The 19,974-nt window shown below is 35.3% G+C and overlaps 1 protein-coding gene across 7 annotated transcripts in view; it reads left to right on the plus strand.

The window, feature by feature from the left end:
- LOC132482953 (lysine-specific demethylase 6A-like) overlaps positions 1–19,974 on the plus strand; it is a 168,865-nt gene that overhangs the window by 124,691 nt on the left and 24,200 nt on the right. For 6 of the 7 annotated variants that reach the window (XM_060088225.1, XM_060088218.1, XM_060088222.1 and 3 more), the window contains 6 exons: positions 4,502–4,631; positions 6,087–6,192; positions 6,617–6,822; positions 14,831–14,895; positions 14,971–15,045; positions 15,712–15,860. In XM_060088225.1, the coding sequence (XP_059944208.1) occupies positions 4,502–4,631; positions 6,087–6,192; positions 6,617–6,822; positions 14,831–14,895; positions 14,971–15,045; positions 15,712–15,860 (731 nt within the window). The remainder of the gene's footprint in view (positions 1–4,501; positions 4,632–6,086; positions 6,193–6,616; positions 6,823–14,830; positions 14,896–14,970; positions 15,046–15,711; positions 15,861–19,974) is intronic. The other variant, XM_060088223.1, reaches the window with a different exon arrangement.

Raw genomic sequence — 19,974 nt, forward strand, 5'->3', positions numbered from 1 at the left:
GAGAAAGGAAGAAAGGATTGAGAAATGTTAATGGACTACCTGGGAAGAGAAGCCATATTCTGCTATTCTTAGAAGAATGGGCCTCAAAAATTTATTTCTTGATTGGTTTTATTGCCTTCACACTAAAAAGAAGACTCAGAGAATGAGGAACACTTTCTTTGATATTGTGAAACTGTAGATTTCCACATTCTGCAGATTCAAATCCACCTTTTTTGAAAACAGCTTTATTGAGATATAATTCACATACCTCATAATTGGTCCCTTTGAAATGTACAGTGCAGTGGTTTTTAGTGTATTTTCAGATGTGTGCCAACCATCACCACTGTGAATTTTTTTCAGCACCTGTTATACAATTTTTAAAGTAGTGTTTTTATTCTGTTCATGTTAAACACAATAAAATCTAATCTAAAATTAAATAATAAATTACTTTATTTCTCACAGTTACTCATAAATGTTCTGTATATGAGAATAAAACCTGTATGAAGGTTTGTTAGAATGCCATGGGTAATGCTTCTGTACAATTTTCTAGAACATAACATTTGAAATTTGCATAATAATATACTATTTTAAAAAGGTCTTTCTAATTAAGATTGAAATGAAATAAAATAGAAAATATATACCATTTACTATGTAACCTAAAGATTATTTTTAAATCTAACTTGACTATTTTATTTAATGCAGGTTTTGAATTTCAAATGTAAAAAATATTCTTGATTAATGACTATCTCTTCCTGAAACTAGGAGGCTTTATGTGTGTTCTGTATTGCTGAAACTAAAACATGTTTAGATTTTTGAGGAACTTACATTATTTTATTAGAAGGCATCACCAGTCAACCACTGAGTAAATTCTAAACTGAAAGACTTTAAAATATTTATATAGTTTGTACTTGCAGTGACCTGGGGTAGAGTAATAGAGAAATGGAAATAATTATTATTTTGTGAAAATATAATTAAAATTAAGAAGTTTTTGTTTTTCATTGTGGATTAAATTTTAATCTTCCCACCTTATATTGGAAATGTATGTAAACATTTAATTCAAGGTAACATTCTTAATTTTTGGCTCAGAAACTAGTAAAAGCACTTTTGCCTTATTACTGCAGATGTGTAAATTTATGTTTATAAGTTGCAAATTACTTTAAAATGCCATAGATTCCTGTGGATGTGGTTCTTCCAGTAGATATGCCTACCAACTTACTAGTGAATGGATATATAACCTTCCACCATCTCCAACAACTGTAAAGCTAAGAGCAAGGAATAGAAAATAAAGGATGGAGGAAAGAGAATAAAAGGACATGCTCTGAAAATTGAGGATAAAATTATTATCAAGTTTAGAGAAAGAGCCAAGACAGCAAATGATACTGTCCTGTGGGGACCAGTTGTGTTAACTGATAGTGGTGTGTTCTTTGCAGGGCTCAGCATTCAGATTAGTTCAAAGAATCATAAGTGTGAGAGTATAATCTCACTGATTAAGAAACTTACTGAGGAAAAAATCTAAATTGTATATGAGTTATCTGTAAAGCACCTTTCATTTTTTTTGTATTTAAGTGTTGTATTTAAAAGTAAATTTAAAGTAAGATATTTTAAAGTAAGGTATTTAAAAAATAATTTTTATGTAGTAGTACATTTCTGCAATAATGAGGTACCCTTAGTCTTTCCCACTTCCATTTTTTTTCCAACTTCATTTCTTTCCGTGTTGGATTTTTATGGTAAAAAGTTTCTCTTGAAGAGCAATGGAGTCAGGGACTTCTCTTGCGGTCCAGTGGTTAAGACCTCACCTTCCAATGCAGGGGGTGCAGATTCAAGCCCTGGTCGGGGAGCTAAGATCCCACATCCCTCTTGGCCATAAAAAACCAAAATATAAAACAATCAATATTGTAACAAATTCAATAAAGACTTCAAAAACTAATCCACATTAAAAAAAAAGCAGTCATACCTATTTAGAAGTTAATCTGTTTTCTGTTATTCACATCCCTATCCTTATGCATTAGGGTTGATAGGTATATTAACAGAGAAAAAACTTATGGTTCCTTTATTTTTGAAAACATGTATCAGTTCTTTTTGGTAAATATCTGTGTAGTCTGATTTGGCCGCCATTGATAGGGTCATACTAAGGAATCATTAGATTTTATTTCATTGAACTATTTGAGCAGTTTTCTCTTTTGTCTATATTTCTCATAAGTTTTTAAGCATTGTTAAAATTTTAAACTGCTGTTGTTTCATTCCTTCTGGTTGCATTTATAGCATCTTTGCTTCTGTTAAGATTTTAGATTTTAAAATGTAATTTCAGCATTTCAAGTGATTGGTTAGTTTTGGCTCCCTTGATAATTCTTCATCTCCCCCCCCCACCCCTTTTTCAAATCTATTTTTACTTTCCATTACTTGACTTTTCTATATATTCATACTTTATTCTGTTACAGGACCATAAAATCCATACAGGCAGAATTATACAAGCTGTCACTTCCTGTCACCGTGTCTCATTTTTCATATAGAGGATGTTAAATAAGCTTATAAAATTTTTTTCAAACAAATACTTGATCCATATATTAAGGTATTATAAAATATTTATATTGTATCATATCTCTGTCTCTGGAAAACAAGTTATTGTAATCAAACTGAATCAATTCATGGAAAATACACAGAGTGACAGATATGTAATTCAGCATTGAAACCGATTCCTTTTATTATACAGAGATAATTGAGTCTTACTGCATTGGCCTAACGAGGGTACTTGAATTAAACTCTGTTAGCTTCAGACATGTATTTTTGTTGTAAGCAACAGTTCTGTGGATTTTATAAATTAGGATCAATTCTGTTTTTAAATTTAAAAACGTTAAACACATGGGTCATTATGCCTTCTGGACAGATAATGAAACCTCGATGCTGATTTAGCATTTAAACTTAATTGGTGGTTAAGTATAAAATTTTAATGTAATTCATATTTGTAAATTCTTTTCTTTAAAAATAGAGAAATCTGCATTTTCAGTCTAATTCATAACTATAAACCCCATCCAAGGGAAATCCCTGGCTGTCCAGTGGTTAGGATACCGCACTTTCACTGCCAAGGTCCTGGGTTTGACCCCTGGTGAGGGAAGCAACCCCCAGGACACAGGCACACAGGTCTCAGCCAGGGGAAAAAAAAAATCACAACTCTTTGTTGCTAAAAAATAGGTTATACACGTGGGAAGCTGTTTATCATGGCATCTCAAAGTTGATAACTACTCCATTTGAAACTTTAGTTTTCATTAGTCCTACCAAAATATCCTGACTTTCATTCAGGCTTTTCTTCCCTTTAGCAAAAGTAAAGCTAAACAAGGAATGGTTATTTTGCTTCAGCTTGTGTGATGGTGTAATTTGAAAATTTTAAATGTAATTTGTTTTTCAGAAATACGGTTATTCTGAAGAAATACAGTGTATATTTATTTCAGTTTCCAAAGTAGACCTTTTGGATTCTTACCCGAAATTTAATATTTTTAAGAGCTATTCTCCTTATGTATTTTAATTCCTTGATTAGTTTTTACTTTCAGTGATTGAATATGACAACTTGAATGATTTCAAAAGCTTAACAGGTTTCTGTATTTGTTTTCTGAGTTCAAAATTTTGAGAATTTAAAAATATCCCCATAATGGGTTTATATTAAAAAGAGAGTTAGAGTTTGGAAGCAATATTCTTACATTTTAAGAATTTATAACTTACCAAATATGATACCTTTCAGTGAATGAAAGAAATAATCAAATACCATCACGTAATAATTATATAGAATGTGAGAATGTTTAGCAACTATACAAATCACTTTAAAAATTATTATAGTCTGTAACTATAGTAGACTGGATTCTTACTTAATCTTAGGGAGCTGCACAGAAAATCAGTTTTTTTAAAAAAATTAATTAATTAATTAATTTATTATGTGGCTGTGTCGGGTCTTAGTTGCGGCACACGGGACCTTTTAGTTGTGGCATGTGAACTCCCAGTTGCGGCATGTGGAATCTAGTTCCCTGACCAGGGATCGAACCCGGGCCCCCTGCATTGGGAGCCTGGAGTCCCAGCCACTGGGCCACCAGGGAAGTCCCAGAAAATCCATTTTGATAATAAAAAACAAATGGTCTTCCTAGATTTGAAAGTAGTCACAAAGGTAATCTGGAAATATGATGTAGGAGAAGAGACAAATATTACTGTTAAATTATTGGTAGTTAAAATATTTTGGTTCAAGTTATTTTTTTAACATTAAATGAAACAAATCTAAAGGTGAAATATGAAAGAAATGGAGTTCATATTCTTTAGATGAGGAAATAAATTGGAAAACTATGAGGAAAAATATTTTGTGAATGATTGATGTTATGTGGTTATAGTATATTTAGTTATTCTTTGAAACTAACTTTTTTTTCTGAATGGATATGAATATTCTAAAATGCCCTATACACAGAACTTAAGATTTTCTCTTGTTTTAATCTTGTGTTTTTAAAATTACAATATAACTGATATTTTTCTTCTAATTGTTTTCTAGGAATCTAGATAAAAATGGCCTATCTAATAGTCACAATTTGTTGGATAAATGTCCACCTCCAAGACCACCGTCTTCACCATACCCACCCTTGCCAAAGGACAAGTTGAATCCACCCACACCTAGTATTTATGTGAGTCTCATCAACTAACTAGAAATGTCAAGTGTCTGAACTTGTCTGTGTTTATAGATATATTTTTAAACCAGTATAGATCCTTTTAGGGAAAATTTAATTTTTTCTCAAAAGTTACAAACTTTGGAAAACGATGTTTGTATCCCAGAGGATCACAAATGATATTTTTCAATCTAAATATGGTCCACTGCCTGGTTTTATGAATAGAAATCTTATTGTTACATAGTCATGTTCGTTTATTTACATGTTGTCTGACTGCTTTGCCCTAGACTGGCAGAGTTAACTAGTATCAAAAGAGGATAGGTAGTTCATAGAACAAAAGATATTTACCATCTGTCCTTTTGTAGAAAAATTTACTGACCACAGGTGTATTCAAGAAAGATATTTTTGAAGAGAATATATAAATTTAAAATGTCTTCTCACTTATGAACTGGGATTATATAGCAATAGGTAATTGAGTAGCAATAGGTAATTGGTTTTATGTGTTTTTTGTTAACATGCTTCTAAATCTCTGTTCTGCCATCTGCTAATTATATTGACCTTGATGTTATGCTTCAACTTACAAAATTTTTTGTAACTAAAAAAGTGGTTGAGGTTACAAAAATGATGATTAGTGCATGTTAGTGAAAAGGTTAAATATAAGTAGATAATTATAAATTTTCAATTTGAAGCTAAGAGTTTTTTTACTTTTCAGAAATTTAGGCATTTGGTAAAGAAATGTGGTTGGTATTAGTTAAATTAAAAGTTTCTATGATTTCTTTTTTAGAGTTTCTGAAAAAAAAAAAGTCCTTCCAGTCACCTTCTAAGACAGAAGTAAAAAATTGAAGTATTTAGAATGATGTTATAGATAAGACAGCATTTTGGAAATCTGGCCTGTTTTTTTAACCAGACTTTGTGTAAATCCTTTACCAAATGAAACTTCACTGATAGCTTGCTGTGAAGGAAGGTCCAGTTATAAAGATGAAACTAAGCCTCTGAAACTGAATGTGGAAATAAATGCAGAATGGAAATTTATCTTTTGTGAGTCTTATCAAATCATTTTTAATTTTGATAATAGTTTTTAAAACACTTATGATGTTGAATTTAAAATTTTATTTCTTTACCTCTTCTATACAGGAATTACGGAAGTACACTTGATAAGTAAACTTGGGAAATACCTTTGAACTATTAAGCTAGTTAAATCATTTTGTGAATGTTAGTGCGATATCAGAAGTTAATAACATCATTTCAGAATTTATTAAATGTATTTTAAAAAAAATAAACTTATATAGTGATTTTCTCCTAATAGGCTTTTCCTGAAAGGACTAATGATAAAATACTGTAATATGTAGCACTCAATGTTAATGGCTAAGGTACATTGTTAATGTAAAAATGCCTGACAAAAAAATTAAAACATATTCGCAGGATTATATTTAGTCATTTTCTGAAATCTAACACAATATTTCAATTTTACAGTTGGAAAATAAACGTGATGCTTTCTTTCCTCCATTACATCAATTTTGTATAAATCCCAAAAACCCTGTTACAGTAATACGTGGCCTTGCTGGAGTTCTTAAATTGGGTAAGTTTAAAAAAACACTTGGAACATTTCTTTTCCTGTCTTGCATTTTTTAAAACACTGACAGAAATGCGTTTTTTCCCAGTTTTTATTTTAACGTTCTCCCCTCCTTTCTGTCTCCTTAGCACATTTTTAACATGATGGCTCTATTGGCTGTGGCAAATTTTGGGTGGATTTTTCCTTGTTTTTAAGTTGGTGGTCTTAGGCATCATGAGTGATTTAGGTTAGATAATAGAAGACTTTTTGCATGTAAAATGTAGGTAAAATTAGATCCTGGTATTTCCTTCAGTCCCTTGTTAATACCCTCTCATGATGGTTAGATGTAATGCTTCATGGGACTGCCATGCAGGTTTGTTCAAGTACTTTTGAAACATTCATTGTACCAAATACAATTTTATTTATTAACAAAATTTATTTATTCATGAAGATCTTGGACTTTTCTCTACCAAAACTTTGGTAGAAGCTAACAATGAACACAAAGTAGAGGTGAGGACACAGTTGTTGCAACCAGCAGATGAAAACTGGGATCCCACTGGAACAAAGAAAATCTGGCACTGTGAAAGTAATAGCTCTCATACTACAATTGCTAAGTATGCACAGTACCAGGCCTCCTCCTTCCAGGAATCATTGAGAGTAAGTGTTTATTTCATGGAGATTATTTTGCTAAATTAAATGCACATTACTTTCCTAACAGTGTATTCAGTTAATATAATTATGTTTTGTAAGTGTACAAATTATTAAACTTTTAAATGTTTAAACAAAGTTACAGTTAGCACAAATACATACTGTTAATAAAGTACTGTTTTATAAGATTTCCCTGTTTTTGAAATGTTTCTATTTAAAATTGTAAAGTAAGTAGGTCTACATAATTGTTCCAGAGTGATTTTAATATGAAGACTATTACCTGCGTAGCGCTCTTGTGTTTATTTGGTCTATGAAAATGTGTTTCCATTTTGTTTTATTTGAAAGATCCATAGGGAATCATTAGTACTCTTTTTGTGTCATTCATAGTCTCTAAAGAAGACTACAAAAGAAGCAGAAATTTACAAAAACATCTCAGAATATATGCCTTGCCTTGTTTGTGATCCTTTTGGGGAATGCTTTGAATTTCTCTCCTCTACATATGGTGTTAGTTACAGGTTTTTTGTAAATATTCTTATCAAATGAAGGAGTTCCTCTCTATTCCTAGTTCAGTGACAGTAATTTTATCATGCACCAAGTGTTCAATTTTTGTTACTTCTTTTGCTGCGTCTGTTACCATGATCATGTGATTTTTCTTTTTTAGTCTGTGGGTGTGTGATGTATTGTAACAATTGATTTTCTAATGTTGAATAAACCTTGCATACAGTGGATAAATCCCAGTTTGACATCGTGTATAAATCTTTTTCTACATAGTTGGATATGATTTGCTGATAACTGTTGAGGATTTTTGTTGAGGTAATATTAGTCTGTAGTTCTCTTGTAATGTTTTTGGTAATGTCTTGTAATGTTTTGCTATTAGGGTAATCATTATCCTGGCTTCATAGTATAGTTGAAATACTGCCTCTGCTTCTATTTTCTGAAATAGCTTGTAGAGCACTGGCATAATTTCTTCCTCAGTTTTTGGTGGAACTCATCAGTGAATTTATCTGGGCATGGTGGTGCTTTATGTTCTGGAAAGTTATTAATTGTTATTCAGCTTAAATAGTTACAGGTTTACTCAGATTATCTCTTTCTCCCAGTGTTGTTTGTGGTAGATTGTGTCTTTCAAATGGACAAAGAAGTTGGTCCATTTCATCTACATTATCAAATTTGTGGGTGTACAGTTGTTCATAGTATTCCTTTATTATCCTTTAATGACCATGGGTTTTGTAATGATGTTCTGCCTTTTATTTATGTTATTACTAATTTTTGTCTTGTGGTTTGTTGTTGTTGTTTTTTGGGTTTTTTTCATTTTTTCCCTCAGTCTAGCCTTATCAATTTTGTTGATCTTTTCAAAGGGCCAACTTTTGGTTTCATTGATATTTCTCTTTTGAGTTTTATTTTCAGTTTTATTGCCTTCAATTCTTTTTTTTTTTTTTTTTTTTTTTTTTTTGCGGTATGCAGGCCTCTCACTGTTGTGGCCTCTCCCGTTGCGGAGCACAGGCTCCAGACTTGCAGGCCCAGCAGCCATGGCTCACAGGCCTAGCTGCTCCACGGCATGTGGGATCTTCCCGGACCGGGGCACGAACCTTTGTCCCCTGCATTGGCAGGCGGACTCTCAACCACTGCGCCACCAGGGAAGCCCCATTTTTAACTCTTAATACTTCTTTTCTTATGCTGTTACATTGGTTTTAGTATGCTCTTCTTTTGGATTTAATTTTGTTGTATAGTGGAAAGTTAGGTGATTGGATTTCAGATTCTTCTTTTCAGAAGGATGTGTACTGATGGCTCTAAATTTCTCGCCAATGACTGGGTTGGGTGCATCTGACAAATTTTATGACTTTTGTGTTTTCATTTTAATTTGATCTCAAAATTTTTGATTTCTTTTGAGATTTTTCTTTTTGACCTTGTGTTGTTTAGTATCCATGTGTTTTGGGATTTTCTGGCTATCTTTGTTTTACTGATTTCTAGTTTAGTTCCACTGTTATCTGACAGAAGGTATTGTATCTTTTGAATTTGCAAAGGTGTGTTTAGTGATTTGGAATGTGGTCTTAGAGAAGTTCCATGTGAACTTGAGAAGAATGTGTAGTTTTTGATGTAGTAGTCTATAGTTGTCCATTTCATTCAATTGATTGATGGAGCAATTAAGTTCCATTGTATCCTTACTGGTTGTGTGCTTGCTGAAAATACTCCTCATTGAATGGTGTTAAAATCTCCAACTCTAGTAGTGGATTCATTTATTTCTCCTTGCAATTCCATCAGTTTTCGCCACATGGAAAAGAAAATTTGCCACATGTATTTTGATGCTGTTTTTAGGCTTATACACATTAAGCATTCTTTTTGTCTTATTGAAGACTTCACCCATTTATCATTGTGTATTGCTCTGCTTTGTCTCTGTTTCCAAAGTATAACCTGTCTGAAATTAATCTTAGCTACTCCCACATTCTCTTGATTAACGTTAGCATGGTATATATTTCGCCATCCACTTCTTTTTTAATGTGCATATGTCTTTATATGTAACATGGTGGGTTCCTCACACACCACTTGTATTTGGGTCTTAATTTTTTTTGTGTGTGTGGTATGCGGGCCTCTCACTGTTGTGGCCTCTCACGTTGCGGAGCATAGGCTCCAGACGCGCAGGCTCAGCGACCATGGCTCACGGGCCCAGCCCCTCCGCAGTATGTGGGATCTTCCTGGACCTGGGACATGAACCTGTGTCCCCTGCATTGGCAGGTGGACTCTCAACCACTGCGCCACCAGGGAAGCCCCTTGGGTCTTAATTTTTTATCCAGTCTGACAACCTCTGTCTTTTAATTGGTGTGTTTAGACCATTGACATTCAAAGTGCTTACTGATACAGTTTGATTAATTCCTACGATTTTGTTACTTTTTTGTGCTAATATTTTGGTTTATTTTGTTTATTTATTTTTTTAACTGGCAGCTGTGGGTTGGCTGCTGCTTTTTTTTTTTTTTTTTCTTAAATTTTTGGCTGCGTTGGGTCTTTGTTGCTGTGCGCAGGCTTTCTCTAGTTGTGGTGAGTGGGAGCTACTCTTCGTTGCGGTGTGCAGGCTCCTCATTGCGGTGGCTTCTCTTGTTGCAGAGTACGGGCTCTAGGCGCGCGGGCTTCAGTAGTTGCAGCATGTGGGCTCAGTAGGTGTGGCTCATGGGCTCTAGACCGCAGGCTCAGCCGTTGTGGCCCATGGGCTTAGTTGCTCCTTGGCATGTGAAACCTTCTCAGACCGGGGCTTGAACCCGTGTCTCCTGCACTGGCAGGCGGATTCTTAACCACTACGCCACCAGGGAAGCCGTGTACTAATATTTTGCTTTATTTTTTTCTTTCACTGTTTCTGCCTTTTAAAATTTTTAATTGAGCATAGTATATGATACTTTTTCTGTGCTTTCTTAGCCCATCAGTTGTACTTAAAAAAAATTTTTTTAGTGGTTGCCATAGAGATTGCAATATACCTTTACAACTAATCCAGTTCTACTTTCAAGTAACACTGTACAGCTGCAGGGGCTGCACGAGTATATTATTACAGAGTATGCCAATTTTTTCACTCCTGCTCCTTGAACCATTCGTGTCATTCATTTCATATATATGTGTATATATATCTGCATACATAATCAAAATACCTTGTTTCTATTATTATTTTGAACAAAATGTAATCTGTTAGTTAGGAATAAGAAGAATATTAGACCATCACAATGGATTAAAGACTTGAATGTAAGACCTGAAATTATAAACCTAGAAGAAAATATAGGCAGTAAGCTCTTTGACATTGGTCTTGGCAGTGACTTTTTAGATTTGACACTAAAATCAAAGGCAACACTAAAAAACTTCTGCCTAGCAAAGGAAATAATCAACAAAACAAGAAGGTAATCTACAGAATGGGAGAAAATATTTGCAAATCTTATATCTGATAAGGTGTTAATAATATCTAAAGTATATACGGAACTCATAACAACAAAAAACAAAGAAATTACCCACTTAAAAATTCATATAACTCAACAGAAAACAAAGAAATTATCCACTTAAAAATGAGGAACAAGGCTTCCCTCGTGGCACAGTGGTTGAAAGTCCGCCTGCCGATGCAGGGGACATGGGTTCGTGCCCCCGTCCGGGAAGATCCCACATGCCGCGGAGCGGCTAGGCCCGTGAGCCATGGCCGCTGAGCCTGCACGTCCAGAGCCTGTGCTCCGCAATGGGAGAGGCCACAACAGTGAGAGGCCCGCGTACCACAAAAACAAAAACAAAAAAACAAAACAAAATAAAATTAGGAGTGGATTGCAATAGATATTTTTCCAGAGAAGTTAGACTAATGGCCAGCCGGTCCATGTTAAAAATTCTAAACATTACTAATCGTCAGGGAAATGCAAATAAAAACCATAGTGCAATACTACCAACACACCTGTTTGAATGACTATCATCAAAAAAACTAGAGATGGGGCTTCCCTGGTGGCGCAGTGGTTGAGAGTCCGCCTGCCGATGCAGGGGACGTGGGTTCGTGCCCCCGTCCAAGAAGATCCCACATGCTGCGGAGCGGCTGGGCCCATGAGCTGTGGCCACTGAGCCTGCGCGTCCGGAGCCTGTGCTCTGCAACGGGAGAGGCCACAGCAGTGAGAGGCCCGCGTACCGCAAAAACAAAAAAAAACAAAAAAAAAACTAGAGATATGTGAAGATGTAGAGAATAAGGAACGCTTGTGTACTGTTGGTGGGTAGGTAAACTGGCACAGTCACTGTGGAGAAAAATATGGAGGTTCCTCAAATAAACTAAAAATAGGCCTGCCATGGATGCAGCAGTTGGACTGCTAGCCAAATACCTGAAGAATATATCATGACTATCTCAAAAAGGTATCTGCAGCCCCTTGTTCATTGTAGCATTAATTACAAGACCAAAAAATAGCAGCAACTTAAGTGTCCATCACAGATGAAGAGATAAAGAAAATATGTGTGTGTGTGTGTGTGTGTGTGTGTGTGTGTGCGTGCGCGCATAGACAATAAAAACTAAACTTATTATTTATTTATGTTTTTGCGGTTCGCGAGCCTCTCACTGTTGTGGCCTCTCCCATTGCGGAGCACAGGCTCTGGACGCACAGCCTCAGCAGCCATGGCCCACGGGACCAGCCGCTCTGCGGCATGTGGGATCTTCCTGGACCGGGGCACAAACCCCTGTCCCCTGCATCAGCAGGTGGACTCTCAACCTCTGCGCCACCAGGGAAGCCCAAAACTAAACTTATTTTAATCATTTTATAATACATATATTAAATCATTTATTGTATACCTAAATATGATACAGTGTTACATGTTATTTATATCAATTATAAAAACAAAAATAAGAAATATTTTTATTTTCATTCATTTACTCCTTTTTTGGTTGCTTTTGTTTTTGTATATCAGAAACTCTGACCTGTATCATTTTTCTTCTCTAAAGAACTAAATATTCTTAAAAGGCATTTTTTCTAGCAGCAGTGTCTGTAAATTTTTGTTCACCCGAAAAGCCTTTACATCTCTTTTACTCTTAAAGGGTCATTTCTGAGGGTTCAGAATTCTAGTGTGGTTTTTTTTTTTTTCAGCTTCACTGTATTCTTGCGTGCATGGTTTTTGAAGAAGAGTTGGATGTTAATCCTTGTGTTTGATCCATTATAAATGAGATGTTCTCATTTTCTCAGGCTCCAATTCGCAGCTCTTCCCATATCTTTGATTTTCTGTAGTTTGAGTATTGTACACCTAGCTTTAGGGTTTGGACATTTATCCTTCTTGATTTTACTCAGAACTTCTGTGTTCTGTGGTTTAATATCTCTTCATTTGGGGAGGGAGAACAGGAGGTTATTTACTTATTTTTTATTTTTATTTATTTATTTTTGCTGCACGGCACAGGATGCAGGATCTTAGTTCCTAGGCTAGGGATTGAACCCAGCACCAGCAGTGAAAGTTCTGAGTTCTAAATACTGGACCGCTGGGAATTCCTGCTTGTTCATATATTTCTTGTCTTTCTACATTGCCAGTTTATGTATGTTACATCTTCATAACTTTCCTACAGTCCTTGCATCTTCTTGGGGGGGTTGTGAAAAATTTTTTTCTTTTTCAGATTTGGAAATTTTAGATATCCTCATTCAAATTTCTTCCTTGCCTGTATCCATTTTTAATACTCCCATGAAAAGCATTCTTCAGTTCTGTTCATGTTTTTGACTTCTAGCGTTTCTTTCTGGTTCTTTTCAAAAATTTCCATTTCCCTGCTTACATTGCCCATGTGTTTAGTATTATTTCTACTTTATCATTTAGAATTCTTTGCATAATAAACTACAATTTAAAATTATTAGTCTTAGAATTCCAGCATTTGTGCCATGTCAGAGACTGTTCCCAGTGCTTGCTATGTGTTTTCATGCTATTTTTCTGACTTCTAGTATACCTTATAATTTTTTGTTGAAAGACAGACATGATGTGCTGGGTAAAAGGAACTGCTGTAAATAAGCTTTAGTAATGTATTTGTAAAAAATATTGGGGTAGGGGAAATACTCTATTATCCTGTGATTTGGTCTCAGTCTTTGTGAACCTGTGCCTCTATATTGTGAACTTCAGTAGCGCTTCATCTTTGGGCTTTTGTTTTCCCCATTCTTTGAGCAAGACTGGATGGCTAGAGTGAGCTGCAGATGGGTATTTCCCTCCTCTCTGGAGATGCAGGTCTGATAAAATTCCAGAAAGTTAGGCTCTGGTTAAGTAGTTTCTCCAGAGGGCAGATCTTGCTAAGAAGACAATAATGCTCTGGTATGTTTCAGAAGGGGATTTTTTCTGATATTTTCTGTGGTTTTTCTCTCCCCAGCATAGGTATCCATGGAGGTTACTGCTCCCATTAGTTTTGATTTCCGTTATTCACCCCTCTCTCCAGTTTTGGGGGCAACAGTTTGCCATGTGTTCTCACTTCTCTTAAGTAATCTGAGAATTATTGATCGCACGGTTTGTACTTGTGGTTAGGATGCAGTGGCTACTTCTGAGCTTCTTATGTGTTTGACAAAGTCATTTTGTAAAGTATTTAATTTGTGATTTGTTTCCCTATTCTATGAGTCATTTCACTTTTTCTTGATGGTGTCCTTTGAAGCACAGAATTTTAAAGTTTAGGTGAATACTTTTTTTTTTTTTCAGTTGCTTCACTTTTGGTGTCAGAGCTAAGGAATCTTTGCCTAATTACATGGTCATTCAAGAATAACACATTTTTATTCAGCATTTAATTTCCTTACTGGTGCTATGTGTTTTATTAGTTATATAGAATTTATTGTGTCAGTAATTTAGTCTGTGAAGAACTTCTTTATATTCCCTTAATTTTCTTAATGTACTCCCCACAGGCAAGGTCAGAATAACAAAAGAAATCTATGGTTAATAATAGACAGTCTTGAATTTCTTACCCTATACATCTCATAACTGTTGTTTTTGTAGGCACACACACTTCTGCCAGTTTAGAATATGTGCTTCAGCGTTGATTCTTGGCATTCATAAGTAATATATATATATATATATATATATATATTTGCGATACGCGGGCCTCTCACTGTTTTGGCCTCGCCCGTTGCAGAGCACAGGCTCCGGACACGCAGGACGTGCAGGACGCGCAGGCTCAGCGGCCATGGCTCATGGGCCCAGCCGCTCCGCGGCACGTGGGATCTTCCCGGACCGGGGCACAAACCCGTGTCCCCTGCATCGGCAGGCGGACTCTCAACCACTGCGCCACCAGGGAAGCCCCATAAGTAATTTTGATACTTAGCAAGATTACAGAATCTTGCTTTAATTTTTTTTTTTATCATCTTGGATTTGTGGCAAGTACAAGGACCTGCAGATTTCATTCTTATTGAAGAGTATATGTAGGAAAAAAGAAACGTTGCTTTTTTGATGAAATGTGACTATAGCAAAGTAGTTTTCAGATCATAAACAGTAGCACTCATGTAGATATGACTTTTATTCAGTTGTGTAACAGGAACTATAGTCTGTAGCACAATACTAAGTGTGAATATATTTGCTTAATCTATAGGAAGAAAATGAGAAAAGAATGCAACATAAAGAATATTCAGATAATGAATCCACATCTTCAGATAAGTAAGTAAATTTTAGTGTGCACGCTATTTCTGTCCAAAAGGCATGAATTTAATTTAATTTTTTTTTTTTTTAAAGTTCTGGAAGGAGAAGGAAAGGACCTTTTAAAACTATAAAAATTGGGACTAACATTGACCTCTCTGATGACAAAAAGTAAGGCCTCCTGTTCTATTTCCATGAAGTACAAATAGGATTACAGGATTGGAAACTGCCGACTTTCATATTTTCTTTAATCCAGTAGTTATACTTTGTGTGTGTGTGTGTGTTTGTTGACAAAGAAGTTCTAGCTGAAAATGCTAGTGTTACAGAATCATTTTTGTTACATTATTTATTTATTTATTTATTTATTTATTTATTTTGGCTTCACCGGGTCTTAGTTAGGGCACATGGGATCTTTGTTGTGGCATGTGGACTCTTAGTTGCAGCATGCATGTGGGATCTAGTTCCCCGACCAGGGATTGAACCCAGGCCCCCTGCATTGGGAGCACAGAGTTACCCACTGGACCACCAGGGAAGTCCCTAGATTATGAATTTAGATTTTTGTTACCAAAGAGTGCCAAAACAGTTTTACAGATTTACAAATAAAAATTATTTCTTCATTTATAAGATTATCATAAATTTTTATGATTTTTTTTTTTTTAAGTAACCTGGTTTAGGACTTTTTTGGGAAAAAGTTAAATACTAGTTCTTTTGATCTTAAAAGTATAATATTAGAGATTTAAATGTTTTCTAATTGGATCACAAGATTTTTGAGGACATGGTTAATTCTCATAAATATTTGCTGCAGGATTACACTTCTAATCTGTTACTGTATTTCAGGTGGAAGTTGCAGCTACATGAACTGACTAAACTTCCGGCTTTTGTACGTGTTGTATCAGCAGGAAATCTTCTAAGCCACCTTGGTCATACCGTACTGGGCATGAATACAGTTCAGCTGTACATGAAAGTTCCAGGGAGTCGGACACCAGGTTATTTTTATGAAATAACTTCCCTTGTAGAGTTGAAAAAAAGAGTTATTTAGTTAAATGTGATAGACGCCTCTGCAATCAGTTTCCCGTTTATAACTAATAAAGCCAAAAGGATTTTAAAATTCTTTCTAATAGGGAAAAATAATTTGTAATTAAAGCTGAGAATATTAATTTGTTCTGTCAGTGTGACTTTTATCCTTTTTATATGTAAACATCAAGATGATCAGAAAAATTTAACCTAGCAAGGGGACATTAAGTTGCTTAGTGAGTAAAGGAACTTAAAGCACTTGAGAGGCTTTGTCTTGATTCCATTGACTGCAGATTGTCAGTTTTCCATGTATTGTTCATCACAGTTACAGTTCTTACTAATAATGAACTGGTATGTGTACTACATGTAATAAAAGCTTCACTGAAAATACTTAAAATTTGTGATGCACTAGTATTTGCTAAACTGTCCCATTATATTAAAATGTTAACTCAGAAACTAATGCAGAAGTCAGGTAACTTAAAGTTAAACAGTAAGTATTTTATGCTTTATAAGCCACGAGGTTATATTGAGAATATTATGAAGATACATATGTAAAAATAGAAAAAACTTACTTCCATGTCTGTTCATTGATGAAAGTCAAAATACCTAATATTTGAGACAAAATTGAGACAAGTAATTGACAAAATACAGATAACCCTAAAGGGGGAATAACATTTTACCTTACTGGGGCTCAAAGTCAGTATTTCCTGTCATCAGAATCAGCTACAAATGTACAGCTGTTAAAGCTTTGTGTAGTGAGCTTTTTACATGTTTCATCTTTAAAAATGTTTTTCATGTAAATAGATGCGCCAGATATTGTTATTAATTTATAAGCTTATTTTATTGACTGCATTTAACTAGTTGGCAGGCATTTACAGAATTCTGTTAGGGTTTTTTGTTGTTGTTTTTGTTTTTGTCTTACTATACATTTTCCTTTTGTATTTAATTGCATTTCAGATGCAGTTTCTTCTGTTGAAGTTCAGGTAGAAGGCTTTTGCAATGTGGAAATGTTCTCTGCACTTGCATTAGGGTTTGCAAGAAATGTTTAAGGGAGAGAATATGTAGCATTTTATTTAATTTTTAATACTACAGCAGAGTATAATGTACCTTTATCAATGGCTGACAGTTGGCTTCAATCAAAAATTTCCAGTCTCTAAAAATTACAGCAAAGCCATGGGGAATATCAGGACAGTTGGCTTCTGTTTCTGTCACAAATTCATAGATTTGGTATTAAGTCTTTTTTTTTTTTTTGGTACGCGGGCCTCTCACTGCTGTGGCCTATCCCGTTGCGGAGCACAGGCTCCGGACGCGCAGGCTCAGCGGCCATGGCTCACGGGCCCAGCCGCTCCGTGGCATGTGGGATCTTCCTGGACCGGGGCACGAACTCGTGTCCCCTGCATTGGCAGGCAGACTCTTAACCTCGGCGCCACTAGGGAAGCCCAGTATTAAGTCTTTGAGAGTGGTGCGTGCGTGCGTGCGCACACACACACACACACACACAATTTTCGTAAAGTATCTGTCAGTGACTAGTACAATGAAAAACCACAGGCATCTGGTATCTGAACATTTTCACAGACTTTGTTAATTTTCCAAGTACACTTTTTTCTCCTAGATATATTTTCCCTACCATTAGTTGTAATTCTTCTTAGCATATTGCAATTCAGTAGTACTTGATTTAATATTTTTGCAACTTTGAAAATACTCTCACTTAACAATTGGTCCTGTGAAGATCACTTTTAGAGACAAAATCTTCAGTGACTTTACATTTGGCATTGACTCCTCAAGTAAACAATACCAGTTGAGTAGTATTAGTAGTACTTGTTGACTTACGAAGGGCCAAGAAAAACTGCTTGAAATGATTTTCTTTGTTTTTAATTGATCATTGATGTTCCCTCAAAAGTTATTTACTACATTTTTTAATTGATTATGTGACTTCCATCATCTTCGTTGAGTAGCTGTTCTCAACAAAAGGCTAATCATATGGAAACATTTTATTTTCTCCAGAAATGTTTTTTTACCTGCTACAACCAAACATGATTTAATTAACATGCTATCTGTAAACAGCTTTGCTTGCCTGCCCAGAGACGAACTTTGGTTCAGCCTCAGTTTTGTTTGTTTGTTTGTTTTTTTGTTTGTTTGTTTGTTTGGTGGAAATTGCTGCCATGATCATATAATGCATTTTAAGTTTTCTAATTTTTCTTTCAGTGTTTCCATATGAGACATAATGTAATGATCATTTGGTTTGGTAGTTTCAAGGAACAAAGTAATATTTTAGCACAGAAAGAACATCATTACATGGGAAGTACAGTGCTTTCCTGTTAAATGGAGTAAATCATTCACATTCCTAAATACCTTAAAAGTGTTATATTTGACATTTGTTTTTCTTCTCTTCACATTATGGTTATGCACTTGTAATTTAAAGAAATGAAATGTTGAAGTATGATGATATGCTTTCCAGTTAAGATGCAATATTGAGTTATAACTGTGTTAAGGCTATTTGTATATAGTTTGCCAACAAGCAATGTGAAGTTATAAGAGTGCACAAGGTCTCTGTTACAACTGCTTAATTCTGATGTTGTAGTATGAATACAACTGTAGGCAGAGCATAAACTAATAAACCTGTCTACATCCCAAGAATTTTATTTATAAGAACAGGTGTTTGGCCAAGAGGCCATAGTTTTCCATCTCCTGATTTAAAATCATAAAGTTTCATTCAACTCAAATATAAAATCATCTTTGTTCCCTTTGTGTTGACATTACTTATGTCATAGGTGACAGTCTAGATACTTAGTAATTTTGTAAGTTCCAGTCTCTGGAAGTTAGGTCAGACATTAGCAGGAAACAACCAGTTCAGCTATATGCTGATATGTACAGGATACATGTCATTTTCTTGTTTTTCTGTTTTCTCCTTGCAGCCGCTATAGTTCTTTCTTCTTCACCACATTCTCACTGTAAAGTGGCCAACTAATTTTTTTAAATGGGTTGTTGCTTTTATGTAAATGAGTTAGGGTGCCCCACTTTGTGTGCTCATTGGAATCTGCTGGAAAGCTTTTAGAAGAAACACTGAATCATTTTGAGGATGAGATGTCAGTACTTTTTAAAAGCTCCTCAGGGATTCTGATGTACGGCCAGGCATAGAACCTATTGGTTGGAATGTTTATTCCCAGGCTATTATTGGAAATTCACTTTACATGATACTGTTTTGTCAGTATTTGGGTCAGGTGGAAAGAAATATGAAAAATGCTAATAATTGAAAAAAGATTTAATATCTTGGCCTTCTTTGTCACTAATAACTTCATAATACCAGGCAAGAATTTCACCTTTCAAGATTTTTAAATGTATGCATAGTATTGGACTAGAGTTTTTTTTTTTTTTTGACTGCGTTGGGTATTAGCTGCAACATGCAGGATCTTTTGTTGTGGCTCGTGGGCTTTTCTCTAGTTGTGGCACACAGGCTTAGTTGCCCTGCAGCATGTAGGATCTTAGTTCCCCAACCAGGGGTTGAACCCACATCCCCTGCATTGCAAGGTGGATCCTTAACCACTGGACCACCAGGGAAGTCCCTGGACTAGATCTATTAAGATTCATTTGTATTTAAAAATTATTTCATCCTATTTGGAATATTCTGTAAAAGTAAATATGTGAAAATGTAATGAAGCAAAGGAAATAGAAAATGTCTTCTTTCATTTAAAATCTAGGGACAGAATCCAAATTTAGTATATTACCTCTTTGTGCCTAAAAGTTCTTCAGGTGTTTCATTAGTTCATATGTCATTAGTTCCTCAATATTATCCTATGGATCTCTAAGGAGTTCCTTAGAAGAAATTTGTGATATGTTTTAGTCTGTATAATTCAAACAAACATTGTGTTAAGTTCCTGTTTGGTAAAGTTACTGTTCTTACTTATTGATACATAAAAGAAAGGTATATGGGCTTCCCTGGTGGCGCAGTGGTTGAGAGTCTGCCTGCCGATGCAGGGGACACGGGTTCGTGCCCCGGTCTGGGAAGATCCCACATGCTGCAGAGCGGCTGGGCCCGTGAGCCGTGGCCGCTGAGCCTGTGCGTCTGGAGCCTGTGCTCTGCAATGG

The sequence above is a fragment of the Mesoplodon densirostris genome, assembly GCF_025265405.1.
Source record: "Mesoplodon densirostris isolate mMesDen1 chromosome Y unlocalized genomic scaffold, mMesDen1 primary haplotype SUPER_Y_unloc_1, whole genome shotgun sequence".
In the NCBI taxonomy this organism is placed as follows: Eukaryota; Metazoa; Chordata; class Mammalia; order Artiodactyla; family Ziphiidae; genus Mesoplodon; species Mesoplodon densirostris.